The 21,962-nt window shown below is 37.4% G+C and overlaps 2 protein-coding genes across 2 annotated transcripts; both read right to left on the minus strand.

The window, feature by feature from the left end:
- Positions 1 to 9,800: 9,800 nt before the first annotated feature.
- On the minus strand, positions 9,801 to 10,042 carry LOC130846543 (ATP synthase subunit ATP5MJ, mitochondrial-like). Its single transcript, XM_057724838.1, has one exon. It carries the CDS (start codon positions 10,033 to 10,035, stop codon positions 9,853 to 9,855), a length of 183 nt encoding a protein of 60 aa, XP_057580821.1. The 5' UTR covers positions 10,036 to 10,042; the 3' UTR covers positions 9,801 to 9,852.
- A 5,848-nt stretch (positions 10,043 to 15,890) lies between these two features.
- On the minus strand, positions 15,891 to 16,838 carry LOC130845831 (olfactory receptor 4F3/4F16/4F29-like). Its single transcript, XM_057723609.1, has one exon. It carries the CDS (start codon positions 16,824 to 16,826, stop codon positions 15,891 to 15,893), a length of 936 nt encoding a protein of 311 aa, XP_057579592.1. The 5' UTR covers positions 16,827 to 16,838.
- Between the last annotated feature and the right edge of the window lie 5,124 nt (positions 16,839 to 21,962).

Consider the following 21,962-nt stretch of genomic DNA (forward strand, 5'->3'; position numbering starts at 1 on the left):
AATCTTTAATTCTGAACCTATTAGTCTAATATAATTAAGTGGAGGTACTGTTAAGTTAGGTTTTCATGTCTCTGCTGGTGTCTAATAGCTTGAAAGGCTTCCTTAGGAATATTTTCCAAGAACAATTTTACTCCTAAGTGGAGACACAGGTCTTGTTTTGCAAGAATTTTGTGCTTTGACAAATAAATGGCAGGCTGTGCCATTTCCCCAACTCTCCTCTCCCTACAGCCAAAACCATTGATAAATTGTCATAAAAACTATTTTGAAGCCGTTTTTGACCACCTCAGATAACACTGGTCATTTGCATCTGCATGGAGGAGGGGTGCTTCATAGAATTTCCAAAGGTTGTGCTCAATCAGATAAAAATTCACATAAACTTGCTTAGGAAGAGGAAGCAAACCCACAAATACCTGCCTCTCAGAAAATGAGAATTTTCCTCCCAAACTACCACTTTTTTTCAAGATCCACTTAACATTCTTCAGCCATAGCTGTTGGCAACCCTGTACAAGTGGAAAATACAAAGGCAGTTTATGCATGTCAAACAATGTTACGGAAGCAGTGGCAACTAAGGCCGATGTAGTTCTAGATCTGCTTATTCCTAGTCTACCATGCCTTCTTATTTAATTATTGTATTTATTTACTGACTATTCTGTGTCAATTGCCTAGAAAGACAATGCTCATCTAGCCTTTTATATAAATCTAACAGGCACAGTAAGATGAATTTTACAGACTTAGTAATACCTGAGTAAAGTGAAAGGAGAAAACAGCAGCTGTGGTGATCAGAGAAGACAAAGTGGAAAATGTAGCACTGAAATAAGCTCTTATAGATAGGGAATATTATGATACACAAAGACAGAGTTTGAAGAATCATTTCAAGCAGATACTACAATATGAGAAATGACAAGTAAGTTCAAAGTGCTCTGGGATAACGGTAAATAAAGAATGCAGGTTGCCTGGAGAATGGAAATTAAGAGAACATTGGAAAATAAGAAAGTTGAGACTAGTTTTACCTGACCTCAGGCTCTAACTTAAGATGGTTGAGTATAGTTAATAAATAAAGGCGAGCAAAGACTTAGGAGCAAGGAATTAATGATGAGACCAGAGCTCAAGGAAAATGTATTGATTTGTCAGTGTGACAGATAAATTGGAAGGAGGGAAAAAAAGAGAAGCCCAATTAAGAGACTGCTGTAATAGACTAGATCTGACTTGAGAAAATTTTAATCACATCACCAAAATCATCTCTATACTTTATAGAACATATAAAACTTTGCTCTCTGATTTTCTTACTATTTTCATCCCCCTCACCTACCTGTTTTGCCAAGGGAAATAAGAGATCTGCTGAAGATTCAGATATGGTCCCCCCCAGCCCAAATCAACCAGCTCCTATTCAGGATCATTACAGACACACACAAATACTTCTGTGTGTAAAAGGATGTCACAGTAAAAGTGGAAGCCTATTACAGCCCCAGAGGACTGCGACCAAGTGACGCTGCTGAGACTGAAATCACTTGGCCTGGGGAATTATCACCTATGATGGTTTTCCCAGTGTAGCCAAGCAAAGAAGCTGTTAATGAGAAGAAATAAGAGGTTTGTAATTTTTCTTATGACAAAGAAAATTTCTGCCATATTCTAGAACTATTTTGAATCTTTATTTTATGGTGACTGAATATGCATTTCACAGCGAAACTGAAAGTGATCTTTCCCATTTTTAATCATTTTATGATAATTTCAGCAGTACATACTCATCTTAAGAATGTGAAAAATACAGAAAAGTATTTTTAAAGCCTTGAGGACAGAATTTTTGAGACTTCTTTTAAAAAAATAATATTTTAAAATATGAAAATAAAGTGATTTTGGAAATCAGTCATTCTTCATATTATTTTATTGAGTCCTCAGAACAGAACTGCAGAGAAAATATTATATTCATAGTATAATTTCAATCTATGTATTAAACCAAATTATACAGATAATAAAGCTGTTTCATCTTTGAACCCAGAACTAAAAAATTCTTTCTTATTCTTCTCTATAGCATACCTCTTTGACCAGAATAAAGGTATAATGTTGCCATTTATTTTATAAGGCAAAATCAAAATATCAGGGAAGAGAAACAACTACAACAAAGATAATTTTCTGCCACATCACTTTTGAAAATAGATACAGAATTCTAGCTTAAGATGGCAAAAAAGAAGTTTCTTCTTTTCTTTCTAAACCAACGGAATTAGGATCTAACCAAAACCCTTCCTCATTCATTTCCCCATTACCCCTTCCCTCTTGCGCATGCAAGAATTACTCCAGCTTTTCCCTCTCTCTTCTATGTTATCCATGTTTCCCTCTTTACTGTATCATCCCCCACAGCTTTCACCATGTGCTACAGCTCCTATTATACCAAAATCTTTTGATCTGAATTTCCTTTAGCTGCTTCCATTTCTCTAAAATCCTCTGTAGTAAAATTCCTCAAGAGTTGTCTCTGTTCTCTAATTCTTTTCCATTTGTTTTCTCTCAAATCCACTTCAATCAAAAGTTTCCCCTGGAAAAAAAGATGGCGGCGAAGTAGAGAGACGTGGAGTGCATCCCTCTCCACAGATGCATTGGGAATGCACGGAAGGACGCAGTCATTCCCACAGAGAACCAGCTGAACACCAGCAGACGGCCTTGGACACCGGAAAGGGCTGCGGAGAACCTGACATAGCCGGTAGGGAGGCATCTACGAGGGCTCAAAGAGGGTGAAGCGGCGGAGCTGTGGCAGACGGGAGGGAGTGAGAAACATACGGAGGGTCCGCAGCGCAGCTCAGCGTTCCCGGACCCAGACATCGATCCGCGGCTGAACGGAGGGTCCAGGAGCGGGAGCGTGGGAACCGGAGAGCTGGTTCAGGGGAGAAACATTGTTGCCGGTAGGGTGACGGACCGAGAGGACAGGAGGGAGGAGGTCCGCGGAGAGGAGTGCCGATCCCTGAGAGCTGCCCGGCCATGATGGCGGCTGGAGGCTGCAGGCTCCCGGGCGGGGGGGAGGAGCCGCGCAAATAGCCTCTCCCTCTCTTTCGGTGCCTCTGCAACAGGCAGCAGAGAGACGCCCTGCGGGGCCACATAAGGCGCTCAGGGATAACAAGCACCCTCAGGCGCTCGGGCGGGGCTAGATTAAAACTCCTTGCAACGCCAGCAGCAGGGAGGCTGCCGAGAGAAAAAAAAAAAAAAAAACCAGCATCAAAAAGAAAAAACCCCGAGAGAGGCCCAACTCTAAGACTTTCTGTGTACGCCTGAGCCACCAGCGCTCTCTGCAACAGGCACCTCCAAGCCTGACTGAAGCAACAGTGCGCCACTGCTCACTCCCTCCCAGGAGAAGGAGCCACTATTGCACCCTCTCTCTCCCCACACACCGAGGCTTACAGACGAACAATAAAGGAACCTCTGCTGGTCACAGAATAACGCAAAAAAAAAAAAACCCAAGGCAAGGAAAAGGACACTTACAGCTGAGACTCTAAGGAAACAGAAATAGTAGTATCAATACCTATTGAACTGGTCCATTCGGGGATCAGTTCTGGATTTTTTTTTTTTTTTCCTTTCTCTCTTTTTTTTTTTTTTTTTTTTTTTGATTTATTAAATACGATCTTAGCCCTAAGGGATCTACAAGTTTTACAACATAATTTTATAAGGATATTTTTTACTCTTTTTTTTTTTTTTTTTTTTGCCTTTTAAAATACTTCTATATCTAGCTAAGTTTTTGGTAGTACGGACAAAATATCTTTCATACTTTCCTTTCATCCCTTTCTTTTATACACTTCTATTCCTTTCTTTTTCTTTGCATATTTCCAACCACATTACGCTCTTCTGTTCCCCTTTCTTCCAGCCATTTTAAGTGTATTTTATCTTAACATACTTATAAGCAACACTATCGGTCTGCTCAGACTCCTTGCTCTATTCTCCAGATGATGCACTGCCTTGGTATTAATATTAGGCTTTTGTCTTTATCTTAGTTCTTAGTACAGTTGTCTAATTACATTCTGAGAATCTCCATTCTCTCTGGTGGTACTCCAGCTCATTTCTATATTTGATCCTAGCTTACAAAATCTCCCTGGATTGATGTTTGTATGTGTAGGGTGTTATTTGTTGTTTGTTTGCTTTTGCTTTTGTCTCTGATTTGTTCTCTTTCAGTTGTCAATTTCTGCTGGGTTTCTCTCTGAATATCTGATAGCACACTGGGGTTCTGTCAGGTCTTTCTAGAGCCTTATGTCCTAACGGATTCAATAATTGTGTGTCTTATACATGTATGTGTTTCCTAGACTGAATATTCGTCTAATCCAATACTTGGACATTAGTCTGAGGCTTGGACAGTCTTCTATAAACACCTCTATCACCAGGACAAGCAACCCCAAAAGCTTGGACAACCATGAGGAAACAAAGAAACACCATGCAGGCAAAGGAGCAGGAAAAAAACCCACAAGACCAAATAAATGAGGAGGAAATAGGAAAAATGCCTGAAAAAGAATTTAGAGTAATGATAGTAAAAATGATACAAAATCTCGATAACAAATTAGAGAAAGTACAAGAAACAGTTCATAAGAACTCAGAAAAACAAACAGCAATGGATAACAAAATAACTGAAATTAAAAATACTGTAGATGCTCTAACCAGCAGAATGACTGAGGCAGAAGAACGAATAAGTGAGTTGGAAGATAGAATGGAAGAAATAAACGCCACAGAGCAGGAAAAAGATAAAAAAATAAAAAGACTAGAAGACAGCCTCAGAGACCTCAGTGATAACCTTAAACGTACCAACATTCGAATTATAGGCATCCCAGAAGAAGAAGAAAACAAGAAAGGGTCTGAGAAAATATTTGAAGAGGTTCTAGTGGGAAACTTCCCCAACATGGGAAAGGAAATAATGAACCAAGTCCAAGAAGCACAGAGAGTCCCATACAGAATAAACCCAAGGAGAAATACACCAAGACACATATTAATCAAACTAACGACAATTCAACACAAAGAAAAAATACTAAAAGCAGCAAGAGAAAAGCAACAAACAACATATAAGGGAAAACCCATCAGGATAACAGCTGACCTTTCTACAGAAACTCTGCAGGCCAGAAGGGAATGGCAGGATATACTGAAAGTCCTGAAAGAGAGAAACCTACAGCCAAGAATACTCTACCCAGCAAGAATCTCATTCAGATTTGAGGGAGAAATCAAAAGCTTTCCAGACAAGCAAAAGTTAAGAGAATTCAGCACCTCCAAACCAGCTTTACAACAAGTGCTAAAGGAACTTCTCTAAGTAGGAAACACAAGAAAAGGAAAACACCTACAAATACAAACCCAAAACAATTAAGAAAATGGTCATTGGAACACACATGTCAATAATCACTTTAAATGTAAATGGATTAAATGCTCCAACCAAAAGACACAGACTGGCTGAATGGATACAAAAACAAGACCCTTCTATATGCTGCCTACAAGAAACCCACTTCAGACCAAGGGATACATATAGACTGAAAGCGAAGGGATGGAAAAAGATATTCCATGCAAATGGAAGTCAAAAGAAAGCTGGAGTAGCAATACTCATATCAGACAAATTAGACTTGAAAGTAAAGACTATTAAAAGAGACAAGGAAGGGCACTACATAATGATCAAGGGATCCATCCAAGAAGAACATATCACAATGGTAAATATCTATGCCCCCAATATAGGAGCACCTCAATACATAAGGCAAATGCTAACAGCTATAAAAGGGGACATCGACAGTAACACAATTATAGTGGGAGACTTGAACACCCCACTTACATCAATGGACAGATCATCCAAACAGAAAATAAATAAAGACACACAAGCTTGAAATGACACATTAGACCATCTCGACTTCATTGATATTTATAGGACATTCCATCCAAAAACGACAGACTACACTTTCTTCTCAAGTGCACACGGAACATTTTCCAGGATAGATCACATCTTGGGTCACAAATCAAACCTCAGCAAATTCAAGAAAATTGAAATCATATCAAGCATCTTCTCAGACCACAACGCCATGAGACTAGATATCAATTACAGGAAAAAAACTGCAAAAAATACAAACACATGGAGGCTAAACAATTCACTATTAAACAACCAAGGAATCACTACAGAAATCAAAGAGGAAATCAAAAAGTATCTAGAAACAAATGACAACGAAAACACAACAACCCAAAACCTATGGGACGCAGCAAAAGCAGTTCTAAGAGGGAAGTTTATAGCAATACAGTCCTACCTTAAGAAACAAGAAAATGATCGAATAAACAACCTAACCTTACACCTCAAACAACTAGAGAAAGAAGAACAAAGAAACCCCAAAATGAGCAGAAGGAAAGAAATCGTAAAGATCAGAGCAGAAATAAATGAAAAAGAAAGGAAAGAAACCATAAGAAAAATAAATAAAACTAAAAGCTGGTTCTTTGAGAAGATTAACAAAATTGATAAACCATTAGCCAGACTCATCAAGAAAAAAAGGGAGAAGATGCAAATCAACAGAATTAGAAGTGAAAAAGGAGAAGTCACAACGGACACCTCAGAAATACAAAACATCATGAGAGACTACTACAAGCAACTATATGCCAATCAATTGGATAACCTGGAAGAAATGGATACATTCTTAGAAAAATACAATCTTCCAAGACTGAACCAGGAAGAAATAGAAACCATGAACAGACCAATCACAAGTACAGAAATTGAGGCAGTGATTAAAAATCTCCCAACACACAAAAGCCCAGGACCAGATGGATTCACAGGCGAATTCTATCAAACATTTCGAGAAGAGTTAACACCTATCCTTCTCAAACTCTTCCAAAATATTGCAGAAGGCGGAGCACTCCCAAACTCATTCTATGAGGCTACCATCACCCTGATACCAAAACCAGGCAAAGATGTCACAAAAAAAGAAAACTACAGACCAATATCACTGATGAATATAGATGAAAAAATCCTCAACAAAATACTAGCTAACAGACTGCAACAGCACATTAAAAAAATCATACACCACGATCAAGTGGGGTTTATCCCTGGGATGCAAGGATTCTTCAATATACGCAAATCAATCAACGTGATACATCATATCAACAAATTGAAGGATAAAAACCATATGATCATTTCAATAGATGCAGAAAAAGCTTTTGACAAAGTTCAACATCCATTTATGATAAAAGCTCTCCAGAAAATGGGCATAGAAGGAAATTACCTCAACATCATAAAAGCCTTATATGACAAACCAAAAGCCAACATTGTTCTCAATGGAGAAAAACTGGAAGAATTCCCTCTAAGAACAGGAACAAGACAAGGGTGTCCACTCTCACCACTGTTATTCAACATAGTTTTGGAAGTGTTAGCCACAGCAATCAGAGAAGAAAAAGAAATTAAAGGAATCCAAATTGGAAAAGAAGAAGTAAAATTATCACTCTTTGCAGATGACATGATACTATATATAGAAAACCCTAAAGACTCTACCAGAAAACTGCTAGCACTCATTGATGAGTTTAGTAAAGTAGCAGGATACAAAATTAATGCACAGAAATCTCTTGCATTCCTATACACTAACAACGGAAGAGCAGAAAGAGAAATTAAGGAAACTCTCCCATTCACCATTGCAACAAAAAGAATCAAATACCTAGGAATAAACCTGCCTAAGGAGGCAAAAGATCTGTATGCAGAAAACTTTAAGACATTGATGAAAGAAATCAAAGATGACATAAACAGATGGAGGGATATACCATGTTCCTGGATTGGAAGAATCAACATCGTGAAAATGACTGTACTACCCAAAGCAATTTACAGATTTAATGCAATCCCGATCAGATTACCAATGGCATTTTTCACAGAACTAGAGCAAGAAATCTTACGATTTGTATGGAAACGCAAAAGACCCCGAATAGCCAAAGCAATCTTGAGAAGGAAAAATGGAGTTGGTGGAATCAGGCTTCCTGACTTCAAACTATACTACAAGGCCATAGTGATCAAGACAGTATGGTACTGGCACAAAAATAGAAAGGAAGATCAATGGAACAGAATAGAGAACTCAGAAGTAAGCCCAAACACATATGGGCACCTTATCTTTGACAAAGGAGGAACGAGTATACAATGGAAAAAAGACAGCCTCTTCAATAAGTGGTGCTGGGAAAATTGGACAGCAACATGTAAAAGAATGAAATTAGAACACTTCCTAACACCATACACAAAAATAAACTCCAAATGGATTAAAGACCTACATGTAAGGCCAGACACTATCAAACTCCTAGAGGAAAACATAGGCAGAACACTCTTTGACATACATCAAAGCAACATCCTTTTTGACCCACCTCCTAGAATCATGGAAATAAAATCAAGAATAAACGAATGGGACCTCATGAAACTTAAAAGCTTTTGCACAGCAAAAGAAACCATAAACAAGACTAAAAGGCAACCCTCAGAATGGGAAAAAATAATTGCCTATGAAACAACAGACAAAGGATTAACCTCCAAAATATACAAGCAGCTCATGCAGCTTAATACCAAAAAAGCAAATAACCCAATCCACAAATGGGCAGAAGACCTAAATAGACATTTCTCCAAAGAAGACATACAGATGGCCAACACACACATGAAAAGACGCTCAACATCACTCATCATCAGAGAAATGCAAGTCAAAGCCACAATGAGGTATCACCTCACACCAATCAGAATGGCCATCATCACAAAGTCTGGAAACAACAAATGTTGGAGAGGGTGTGGAGAAAAGGGAACTCTCCTGCACTGTTGGTGGGACTGTAAGTTGGTACAGCCACTATGGAAAACAATTTGGAGGTTCCTTAAAAAACTACAAATAGAACTACCATATGATCCAGTAATCCCACTCCTGGGCATATACCCAAAGAAAACCATAATCCCAAAAGAAACTTGTACCATAATGTTTATTGCAGCACTCTTTACAATAGCCAGGACATGGAAGCAACCTAAATGCCCATCAACAAATGAATGGATACAGAAGATGTGGCATATATATACAATGGAATATTACTCAGCTATAAAAAGGGATGAGATGGAGCTATATGTAATGAGGTGGATAGAACTACAATCTGTCATACAGAGTGAAGTAAGTCAGAAAGAGAAAGACAAATATTGTATGCTAACTCACATATACGGAATCTAAAAATGGTACTGATGAACTCAGTGACAAGAACAGGGAAGCAGATACAGAGAATGGACTGGAGAACTCGAGGTATGGGAGGGGGCGGGGGGTGAAGGGGAAACTGAGAAGAAGCGGGAGAGTAGTACAGACATATATATACTACCAACTGTAAAATAGTCAGTGGGAAGTTGTTGTATAACAAAGGGAGTCCAACTCGAGGATGGAAGATGCCTTAGAGGACTGGGGCAGGGAGGGTGGGGGGGAATCGAGGGGGGGGCGTCAAGGAAGGGAGGGAATATGGGGATATGTGTATAAAAACAGTTGATTGAACCTGGTGTACCCCCAAAAAAAATAAAATAAAATAAAAAAAAAAAAAAAAAAAGTTTCCCCTAAAACTTTCATTAACACTTGTTTTTCAGCTATCTCGTGATCTCCATATCTAAATCTAATGATCTATTCTTAATCCCCATCTTTAAACCCAGATATTTACTCCAACCTTCATACATATTTTCTTCACTTGGCTTCCCAGGCACTATGCTATCTTGGTTTTTCTTCTGTGTCTCTGATAGCTCATTCTTAGTTGTTTTTTTCTTTCTTGTTTTTTGGGGGTGGGGGTGGGTCTCACAGGTACGTTTTTCATGTCCGAGGGCAGCAGCACTGCTACACATCAGCACGATGTCCCATGTTCCCACAACACAGCCAGACCAACATCCCATCCAGGAAGAGCTGGTTACTGATGACCATGAGCAGGCGCAGGACTGGAAGCTTTCAAGGCTTTACTTCTTTTATCAGCACTCCTGATTTTATAAACGATGAAGGCCATCATCCCCATTCCTACCCAAGTATCCTGATAAACTTGTGTATAGTAGGGCTTCATGGGGATCCAAACATTCTTAATAAGGCTTTGAAGCATCTCAGCACAGGACCAACAGCTCAGGTAGCCCCAACTCACAACCGACGACTTAGAAAGGTCTTTCTTAGTCTTCATTAATTATTATTCACATTCTCTCTGGACTCCTAATGTTTGAGGATACCAGGGCTCAGGTCTTTAACTTCATGTCTTTAACTTCATGTCTTTTCTATCTATATTAATAAGCTAGGTTATCTCACCTAGTACCACACCTTTAAATAACATCTACGTGTCAATCTCTTGCTTAGATTTCAACCAGGTAAGTCAGACCTGTTTATTCAAATGCCTAATTTACATTTTCACTTCTACATCCTGTAAACATATTAGATGTAATGTGTACTAAACTGAGCTCCTGCTCTTACCTACTCCTCTATCCTTGTAGTTGCTTAAGTCAAAAAACTTGGAAATATTTCTCTCCATCCAATATTTCTTCTACCGGAAAATCCTATTTGTTAACCCTTCAAAATCTCACCACTGACATCTCAGCATCTGCACTGCTACCCGAGCCACTCTCTTCTCTTAATTTCTGCAGTAGACTCCTAACATCACCACAGAGACCACTGCATCACCATTCCCTAGGCTTTTCTCAGCAGAACAACCAGATATAAAAATAATTTTAAATATAAGTGATATCATATCACCTGTCTCCTCAGAACCCTCCAGAGATTTCCCCTTCCTCACAGTAAAAGCCAAATTCTTTACAATGGTCTACAGAATCCCACATAATTTGGCCTCCCTTTACCCCCTTGAATATTCTCCCACTATTCTCCCATTATTTTTTTTTTTATGCTGACAAAGTCACACTGGACACCTTGATCTTTCTTAAAAACACCAGCCTTTGTACTGGCTATACTCTGACTGGGAGGCCCCTTCCCCCCTGATATCTGCATTGCTAACTCACTCATCTATATCAAGCCTTTGCTCAATGACACTTCCCGATGATACCTACCCTATCTACCCTTCTAAGAAATGCAACACCCTCCTCTAAGTCTGGTGTTTCAGATCCACCTTAACCTACTCTATGATAATATGAGTATTATTAGTACTAAGTATTAACAGTATTAAGACTATTGCACTTTATTTCTTTATTTTTTTAACTTACTATAAAACTTGCTTGTTTGTTTTGCTTATTACTTGTTATCTGAATAGCTCCACTAGAATACAAGCTTCATAATGGAACAAATTGTTATTTTATCTTATTTACTGATTCATCCCCATAGCCTACAATAATGCCTGGCACTTAGTAGGCACTAGATATTTGCTGCATGAGTGACAAATTGAGAGAGAATGGAAGGGGGAGAGAAAGAGGGAGAGAGAGAAAGAATCACTCTTGGGTTTCTCATTTTCATGACAGAACAGATGATAGTGGAGGAGGACACAGTTTTCAGTTATGATAATGAGTACTGTTTTGAATCTATTCAAAGGACATATGAAGCATCTAAGAGGAAATGTCCAAAGACATTAAATATGGGTCTGAATCTCAGAAGAGACAAGCACTATTTACATAATAATGTAGTATAAATTGTTACAAAGAAGAAGGGAAATGATTATTCACTAAATGGTGCTAAGAAAATTAATAAGAAAATTTCAAAAAATTAGATCCTCTCCTATTATTTGCATCAGAAAAAAACTTCAGATGGATAAAGTATTTCAGAAATACATGTTTGTGAATATTCATTAGGTATTGGAATGGAAAAGGACTTCCTGAGAATAAAACCATGAAGTCACAATTTAAACCTCCATAGAGTTGGAATCACAAAAAGTACAATTTTAATGTTTCAGAATATAATAAGTAAAATTAAACAGAAAACAAATTGGGGGAAGCATATTGAACACAAATATGATAAAGACAGAGTTAATGTCTTTAACATATATGTGGGACTGGTACATCAATATGACAGAACTAATATTCTACCTATGATGATGGGGAGGAAGAACACCACAGCAATGGTTATTAATTTGTATTTCAAATAAGAAAAAACATATGTGACAAATTTTTGCCAGCCCTGAATCACTTTTCTCCTTCCACTGATGGCTGTATCCTACCTCTCCCATTTGGGAAATGCTCCTCCTCAAATTCATGTAGTTCTCTGGAGGCTGTAAACCAGATAACCTTGGCCCCTGCAACGAGGGTGGGCATGTGTCCTGACTTGGCCTGTGAGAGACCTGGTATGGAGCTAAAACAATGACAAGATCTTCTCGTTGTGTTTTTTTTTTGTTTGTTTTGTTTGTGTTTTTTTTTGTTTGTTTTGTTTTGTTTTTTTCTTTTTTTTTCTTTTTTTTATTTTTTTTTAATTTTTTATTTTTTGGGGGTACACCAGTTTCAATCATCTGTTTTTATACACATATCCCCGTATTCCCTCCCTTCCTTGACTCCCCCGCCTCGAGTCCCCCCTACCCTCCCCGCCCCAGTCCTCTAAGGCATCTTCCATCCTCGAGTTGGACTCCCTTTGTTATACAATAACTTCCCACTGACTATTTTACAGTTGGTAGTATATATATGTCTGTGCTACTCTCTCGCTTCGTCCTTCTAGTTGTGTTTTAATACTGATGCTAGGAAAGAAAACCTTTCCCTTTTCTATGAGGTTGCTCTCATGGAATGACTTGAACTTTGAGTTATTTGCAGCCTCTCCTCACTCCCCACACCATGCATAAAATAGACCCATGTGCAGAAGAAGAAAATAAGACCAATGTACAGAGATAAACAGTCAATAGAGAAGGATGAGAGAAAGAGAGAAAAGAGCAAAGAGATCGGAGTGAATGAGAGAGCAAAATCCAAAAGTGTGAAAGTAAGCGACTCCCTGGAGTCCTTGAGGCTGGCTCCACTGCTGGACAACCCTCTAGCCTGAGTCAATAAGTTCCTTTTTTAAAATATTTAAAAATTTTTAACTGTGTTTTAAAAAACATAAAATTTACCATTTTAACCATTTTTATGTATACAGTTCAGTATGTTAAGTATATTCATATTGTTGTATAACAGATCTCTAGATCTTTTCCTCTTGCAAACCTGAAACTCTACATTTCTTTTTTGTTTTAGTAATTTTAAGTTTGTTTTCATTGGATTCTGACACATGTAATTCAAAGAGTTCAGATTAATAACATGTGAAAAGGTACAAGTATAAAAATCAAAGAAATTTAAAATAATATTTTATCTTTTTTCTTTTAAATTTATAAAAATTTTTAATAAATGATCATATCTAGGGCCTTGGGAAGGGTACTGTAATAGATATACAGTACAAATCTTTTATGAGAAAATATAATATGAATAGAGTGTAAATATTATTATACCCTATTAATTCCAAATATATCAATCTATAAAAGGAGTAATATGAAATACAGACAGAGGTATATGAAAGAATTTTCAAGGCAGAGCAAAAAATTTAACATAATCTTAATTGACCAACAGAGGAATAACAAATGTAATTATGATATAGTCACATAATGCAAAACTATGTATGCATTTAAAATTATTTTGTACTACAAATTTAATAATGTGAGAGAATTCTCAGAATATTCTGAAAAAGGCAGATTAACCATGTAGAGACCAAAAAATCCCACTTTTGTAAATATATATTTATTTAGGCATAGAAAATTACTAGAAATAAATATACCAAGATATTACTCATAATTATATCCAGATGGTGTTTTTATGGGTGATTTCTATTTTAATCTCTAATATCCATATAAATCTTACACACTGAGCATATTTCCTTTTTATTGAAGAAAAAATAATATTTTCTTAAAGAAATAAGAAAACAGGGATTTCACATCAGAAGTAATTGAAAATATAGTATCCTTAGAATTAAAGCTGTATTTATCAATACCTTTTTGATTGCAAATGACACAACCACAACTTAAAAAAATTTATACAAGAGGAAGGGTGTACTGGCTCATTTATTAGCTCAGCTAGTAATCCTCAGTGCAGGGCAAGAATGAACCTGAATGCCCAAGACGGCTGGAACCAAGAACCTGAATACCACCAAGGCTCTGTCTGTAATACTACATCTTTCTACCATATCTTTTTAAAATTACCCCAGATGCTATTTCTGACAGCAGGAAATATGATTGCCAGCAGTTTCTACACATCACAGCTCCAAAAGCTACTGAGGCTTGCTTTCTCTCTATCCTCAAGTCTAACGTCCTGGGGAAAAGCTTAGATTTGGCCCTTCATGGTCAGAGACTCATATCTGCATCGTTCAACTCGGTTCAGAAGCCCAACCTTTGACCAAACAGTAGTGGTCAGAGAGGTAGGGTCTACAATACATGTCATCTTCTAATCATACCACATGGTTACTGCAAGAGAAAGATACATTTACCAGAAGAAGAAGGTTGCTGATTTGGGCAAACAGAGTTACCTGTCTACTAAAAACAGTTGTTACTTTAGAATAAAAAAGAATGACCTTAACAAAGTTTTACATTAGATAATACAGAAACTCTTCATTCACTATGCAGTTGGGAAATCTATCTTCTCATCGATATAGACCTGACACAAAGGCAGAAAGAGAAAAGACTAGGAGGAGCAGGCATTTCTCTAAATCAACACACAGAAACAGTGAGGAACCTGGGAATTCCTGCTTGATCTACTGAACGTTATTTACTCAATGGAAGAGAAAACCGAGTGAAAATTCCATTTCAAAAATACCAATTCAAAACATTATAGGGAGACTAGGTATAGTGCTAGCTAGTAAACTGATATATGGGTATTGGTTACTAAGTGTTCAAAGAAGGGCTCAAAAATGAATAAATGATACAAGGGCAATGGAAATCAAAAGAAAAAGCAAACAAATAATCAAGTGAGATAACTTAAGAGGTACATAAGGACCTTATAATACAACAGGAATACTGATAAACTGGTTAAGAGGTATGGATGTGTAAGATTTAGAGTCATTTAAACTACATCTTTGAGACTGGACCTTGGTTCCTCTTTGTTGAAATGAGTATGAACTGAAATTTCTAAATCTGTTGATATAAATCCCTCTATTCATAAAATAGAATACAGCCACATATAAAACACATCCCAAACTAAAGTTTAACTTGCAATGACTCAAATCATTCAAATGCAACAGGAATAATCATGCCAGCAGAGGGAAAAGAAGAACCTGGCTAGTTACATATGAAAATCAGAAAGCATCTGTAAGAGCATAGGGATTAGATAGCCTGGAACATAGCATAAACAAGATTCAAAAGGTAAGTCTTGTAATGAGCAGCTGGCACTGTCTAGATGAGGGGTGGCCTGGCTTAAGGATTCTATTTTTCCAATTGTGATAGCAGGCACATCCTAGAGTGGAGCTACAGGCATTAAGTATCAAAATCTGATATGATTAACTATTTGAATAATTCAGCTAACTCTCCTTGCTCTGATACGCTGATCATTAATATTAATATCTTTGCTTAACTTCCCAGAAATTTCCCTACAGTGAAAGAAAAAGTTACACTTATGTGGAAGTGCAGGCCACTTGACTCATTTTTTTACAGCAAATTAAGAAATGGGCATCTTGATGCACATATTTCCATCTAGTATTAATTTACCTAGTGTCAAACAGCACTCCCTTATATAACCCACTCTGACACTGAAGATACTCAATTTTGAAGTATAAACCATAGTAAATTTATCAAAATAATGTCTCATGTGAGACCAGCAATTGGCCTTCTCCAGAAGGTACTTTTTACCACACCACATGCTTCCTGCAACCATAGGCAGCGACACAATTTCTCAGTTAAGATTTTTATAAGAACCATGTTATTTTAACCTGGGACACCTAAATGTGAATATGGTACTTGGAAACTCCTGATATTAGAATAATAGAAATGTAATATTACTTCAAGTTGGTAAGGAAACTTTATAATACTTCTGCCATTTAAGAAATCCTTCTATAAATAATAAATTGACTGCATACTTTCCTCATTGCCACTTTCATTTCTTTGTTCCTGAATGTATAGATGATTGAATTTAAAAACGGAGTGAGAACTGCATCAAAAACAGCAAGGAATTTGTCTAGGTGTGATGTGGGGTGAGGCCAGATATAAACAAAGATGCAAGGACCGAAGAACAAAATCACCACCATGACATGAGTTGACAAAGTGGAGAGGGCCTTGAATGAAACACCTGAAGAGTGTTTGCGAACAGTGATCAGGATAAAAATGTAGGAGACAGTCAATATGAAGAATGATCCCAGAGATACAAATCCATTGTTGACTGTGACCATGAATTCTAGCCTGTAGGTATCTGTGCAGGCAAGTTTGAGAAACCAAGGAAAGTCACAGTAAAAGCTGTCTAATACATTAGGACCACAGAATGGCAATTTTATAACAAAAACCAGTTGAATCACAGAGTGAATTAAGCCAATTATCCATGCAGCCACCAGGAGCAAAATACACATTTTTCGGCTCATAATAGTCAAATAGTGGAGAGGCTTACATATGGCAACGTATCTGTCAAAGGCCATGGCTAGGAGAAGCACCATCTCCACCCCAGCAATGACGTGGATGAAGAAGATCTGAGTGATGCAGCCACTAAAGGAGATGACTTTATGTTTTCTGAAAAGATCATGAATCATCTTGGGAGAAATGACAGAAGAAACTCCCAGGTCAATGAAAGAGAGGTTGGCCAACAGAAAGTACATGGGGGAGTGTAACTGAGGGTCAGAAGTCACAGTGAGCATAATGAGGGAGTTTCCCATCATGCTTGCCACACAAAAAATGAAGGAGAACACAAACAGAAGTTGGCTCTCCCAGAAATTGGTGAGTCCCAGGAACACAAACTCTGACACCATAGAGTGATTCGCTCCATCCATTGCTTTATCAGCTGGAATGCTTTACAGATAAAGAAAATGAAAAAGAAACCAAAATAGATGTTAATAAAGTTCTATATTGTAATGATTATATAAGGACCTTTATGCTGTAAAGATTATGCATCCCTTCAGTTCGTTCTCAGGGTCATATCATCACTAAATAACCATTTTAGTGGTCATCTAAACCAGCTGAGTCTCCACATGCAATATACCTTTCACCAAAGCCTCCAAGACTATTCATCTATAAACAAGAGAATGAAACAAAAATGATAACATAGTAGATGTGCATGGCAGGGACTGGAGGGGCAGGGAAAGGTGGTACAGTGCAACACAAGGAGAAAAAAAAAGAAGAGGTGGAAATGGCATTTGCCAGAACACACTTGTTCTATTTTTAAATTGTTCATAGAACAGTTCTTCAGCCACTCAAGTAGTCTCATTTCTTTCTTTTTTTTTTTCTTTTTATAAATTTATCTATTTATTTGGCTGTGTTGGGTCTTCGTTGCTGCATACGGGCTTTCTCTAGTTGTGGCAAGGGGGGCTACTCTTCGTTATGATGCATAGGCTTCTCATTGCGGTGGCCTTTCTTTACTGCAGAGCACGCGCTCTAGGCGTGTGGGCTTCAGTAGTTGCGGCATATGGGCTCAATAGTTGTGGCTCACGGGCTCTAGAGCACAGGCTCAACAGTTGTGGCACATGGGCTTAGTTGCTCTGCGGCATGTGGTATCTTCCTGGGGCAGGGCTCAAACCTGTGTCCCCTGCATTGGCAGGGGGATTCTTACCTACTGTGCCACCTAGGAAGTCCCCAAGTAGTCTCATTTCTTAACCTAACCTCATCTCAGGCACAAAATGTCTTTTGTAGTCTATCTTATACCACTAACTACAATCACATTTGCAATTCACACAAAGGCCAGAGAGTAGAAGTGAGCGTAAAAGAACCAGGTATGGGGCACAGAGATGGCTCTAGAGTATGACAGGTCTGAGGAAACGGCAGAATGAATATTCATGATACAGGGTATATGCATGGGCATGAAGATGTATAAGTGAAAATAACTAGTAGCGTGATTAGCAGCCAGCACTTGGCCAAGATGTGCAAGGTTGGGGGGTGGGGAGGTTGTTATGAGAGGTCAAGGAATGTAAGGAAGTCAATTTGATCTATCTGACGAGACTCTTCACAATCTCTGAGGTTTGTGAAACTTGTTTACAGCTGTTGAAGCCCTAAGCTTTAAGAATTTGTTGGAGAGGAAGAAATGCACACCTATCTCATGGTTGTCCTAGAACCACTGACCTCTCCTGTCCCTCCCCCTCCCTTAGGCCCTTTTTTCCTCCTTATCTCATCTCTCAGCTTCAAACCTACCAATAGTCTGGGATCTGGTGCCAAATCTGACTCTTTCCTGACCCCAAATATGGGCTATTACATGAATCTCTCTAGTTCTTATCCGGTTTTGCATTTATGGTATGGAAAATGTATTCTCTTTCTTGTGGGTCAAACACTTCTGTGTCTCAAGCCCTTCTGCTTCCTTGCTATTCAGGTAGGCTTCTAAAAGATGAAATGAGTTGAGAAAGGGAGGTTTCAGCATAAACATAAAGAGCTGGTAAAGTAAAGGTACATGAATGCACAGAAAGCCTCAGACCTCGAACTTTCAGCAAAAGCAACCCAGCAAGAGAAAAAACTGGATCCCAAAGCTCTGCCTTTTAAGATGTGTTTATATATGCACACATACCCACACCTCAGTTGTGCATGATTAGTGAAATAGGTCATAAAGCTATTATTCCACAAACCTCATTAGTGACCATCTAGTCTAGGAATCTAAGTTTTCTAGTCCCCATATGTCTTTAGATTCTGCATACCAGAAAAATAATAAAGAAAAGATAAGCCAAACCTAGATCTACTTAATTCAAAACAGCAGCCACTAGTCACATGTAGCTAACAGTAGCCACTAATTACTAGTTCATTATTAAATGAAATTAAATATCTCTCTCTTGAACTTCCCTGATTGTCCAGTGGTTAAGATTCTGTGCTTCTGCAGGGGGCGTGGTTTTGATCCCTGGTTGGGGAAGTTCCGCATGCCATGCAGCGCGGCCAAAAAAAAAAAAAAATCTGTTTCTTTAGTTGCACTAGCCAGATTTCAGGAATACCTAAGATTATATATTGGTTAGTGCAATACAGAATATTTCTCATCACCACTCATCCTTTAAAGGTAAATCAAAATCCCATTTCCTCCACGAAAATTTCCCTTGTAATGCCATTTTATATTAATCTCTTCCCTCTCTTATTTCTAGAAGTCACGAAACTTAAATTTTAATTGAAAAACAATAATTCCCCACACAAAAATAAACCATGATATATAGCATCATAGGAGAAACTCCAGGTGTTTTTATGGTGGCCAGGAAGGACACACAAGAGGCCACTGCGAAATTCAGAGACAGGTTTACAAAGGAGAAAGGACTTGATGTGAGTTTCAAAAAATTAGGAGTTTAATAAGCTGAAAGGAGAAGAGAAGGCATTTGGAGAAGAAATAACTGATCTCTTATTTAGGGAGCAAATCCTTTGCTAATCATCATAATTCTTCCATGGTTTCTAGCTTATAGATTCTCTTTCCCCAAATGCATTGTAAGTTTGATGAGGATAAAGACCATTTCTTCTGGTTCTTTTGTTTCCTAAAATAGAGAATGAAATAAGTAGCAAAGATTTCTTGATTATTTAGTCAATGAAACTTCTCTGAAATGAAGCCATATTTTCAGAACCACAGTTTTCCACAGTTCCTGTTTTTCTAGTATACCATCTTTTCCCATTAAGTCCAGCAGGTATAAAGGAAGTTTCCAAAATCAAAACTGAGCAGTAACACATTTCTCAACCACTCCCAAGAAAATATTTGATATTCTTTCTATAAATTTCCTTTTGGCTAATAGAGAAGCCTCATCTTAAGCTGTCTATGGTTTAACTTCTGAAGTTTTAGAAAACAACAAGCATGTAAAAGGAAAGAGAGAGAGACAGAGAGAGAAGCAATAGTTCCCACAGCAGCCAGCATAGCAAGAAACTTACAGTTTCTATCTTCCAAGCTTCATGATATAATTAGTCACCTTCCACGCCATTCTTAAAGTCAGAAGAAAAAAATATATATATAGATTTTTTCACCATATTTAAAAGTTTCTGAAATATTTAATTATGGAACTTTACAGTTGGAAAAACATACATACATTAATTATATGGCACATACTTACTAAGTACTGTCACACATTTGATCCTTATAATGACTTATTGGTGGATATTTCTGATAGTAGGACTATTTTCATTTATAGATGAGGAACTGCAAGTTCAGGGAAATTAGAAACTTATCGAAAAAACAAAACAATCAAGCCTTCTAATTCCAAATCCACTGCTTTTTGACATCATGCAAATATGGTTATTTGTTCGTGATCTAAAACAAAATTACACCTATTATGAATTTTAAACAAGAATCCAGGAAAAAATGTATATCTGAAACTAACACAATGTTATATGTCAATTATATCTCAGTAAAGCTGGAAAAAAAAAAAAAAGAATCCCAATTTGCTCAGAAGAATTTTCTATCCTACACACGTTAAACATTTAACACAGACATAAATTAACTTACCTAAAATCTCATAGCTACCAGTGGCAAAGTCTGGACTTAAAATCACACGTTATTGCTACAGGTTAAGGGGAAGAGAGAAAGGTGATTGCTGATTACAATGGGAAAGAACCAAAATACACCAAGGTTTTGGGCTCAGTAAAAGATTCACCAAAGTCAGGGGGCCACTTATTCATAAATAGCCATAATAATTGATAGGCAAGGAAGATCCCAGCTGGAGGCAAGAATCTGGAAGTCTTCTAATATTTGCAGTTATAGGAAAAAAAATTTTTTTAAAGAATAACATATGAAGAGATAAAAGAAAGTTAACAGAGAAATCACACATGGCCCTAAAAGAACAAATAGCTTGTATTTGTCACCATCATTATTATATTACTATTACTACTATAGTTATATATTATCTGCCTTTAAAAAGCCCTGTTTCTGTGCACAGCAACAAAAAGCAAGGGCGAAAGGAATGTGAAAGAAGTAAGTAATGGCTGTCACTTTCACATGTTATACAGAGATTGAAAAGAAAGAGACTAAGAAAAAGGCATGGATTTATGGCTGAGATATCTTTGGTGCCATTAAAGTGATCAGGTGAAATCAAACAGTAAAGAGAAAATCAAGATTTTAGGGAGAAAACAATAGTGACCAAGTAGAGAAAGGAAAATCAGAAATGACAAAATTTTAATTATATAGAATAAAAGGTTTTGGGAGGTAAATGTGGAAAATCAGGCAATATGCTATGTGCACAAAATTTGTAGAAGGCAGAAATCTATAAACAGTTAAAAGATAAATAAAACTTCCAAGCAACTGTGAGAATCTTGTTGAAGATGGGAATCATGAACTTGGACAAAAGCTGGGTGGAATATTTTTGAGGCACCATTAAGAAATACTCAGGGACTTAATACTTAGAATTTTCGAGCAGCACATTTGTTTGGTATAATAAACAGAATAGAGTATCAAATGAGACAGAGATCCTTGGGGGTTAGAGGCCACATTGAAATTGTTTAACCAAACTACACTATGGGCAATAGCAAGTGAAGCCAAAGATGACCTGACATATGGAGAAAACAGAATACAGATCAGAAATTGTAAAAGCAGGGACAGAGTTGTAGCAATTGTAAGCTTATAGTAACTCTCTTTCTTCCCTATCTTGATTCTCAAATCTGAATTCTCATTAAAAATCAACTTCACTATAACATGATAAGTATCATTAACACTGCTGTAGGATATATAGGGAAGTTGTTAAGAGAGTAGATCCTAAGAGTTCTCATCACAAGGAGAGGTTTTTTTCTCTTTTTATTTTACCTTTATGAGATGGTGGATGTTAAATAAACCTATTGCAGTAATGACTTCACAATATATATAAATCAAACCATCATGTTTTACACCTTAAACTTATACAGTGGTGTATGTTAATTATTTTCCAATAACATTAGAAAAAAATCAGCCTCATTTTCTTTCACGTGTCTTTCTCTATACAATTTTACCAATTTCTGCTCCTGCTCATTCTGAGGCCTCCCTCTCCGGAAGCCTGGGAACC

The sequence above is a fragment of the Hippopotamus amphibius genome, chromosome 2 (genome assembly GCF_030028045.1).
Source record: "Hippopotamus amphibius kiboko isolate mHipAmp2 chromosome 2, mHipAmp2.hap2, whole genome shotgun sequence".
NCBI lineage: Eukaryota > Metazoa > Chordata > Mammalia > Artiodactyla > Hippopotamidae > Hippopotamus > Hippopotamus amphibius.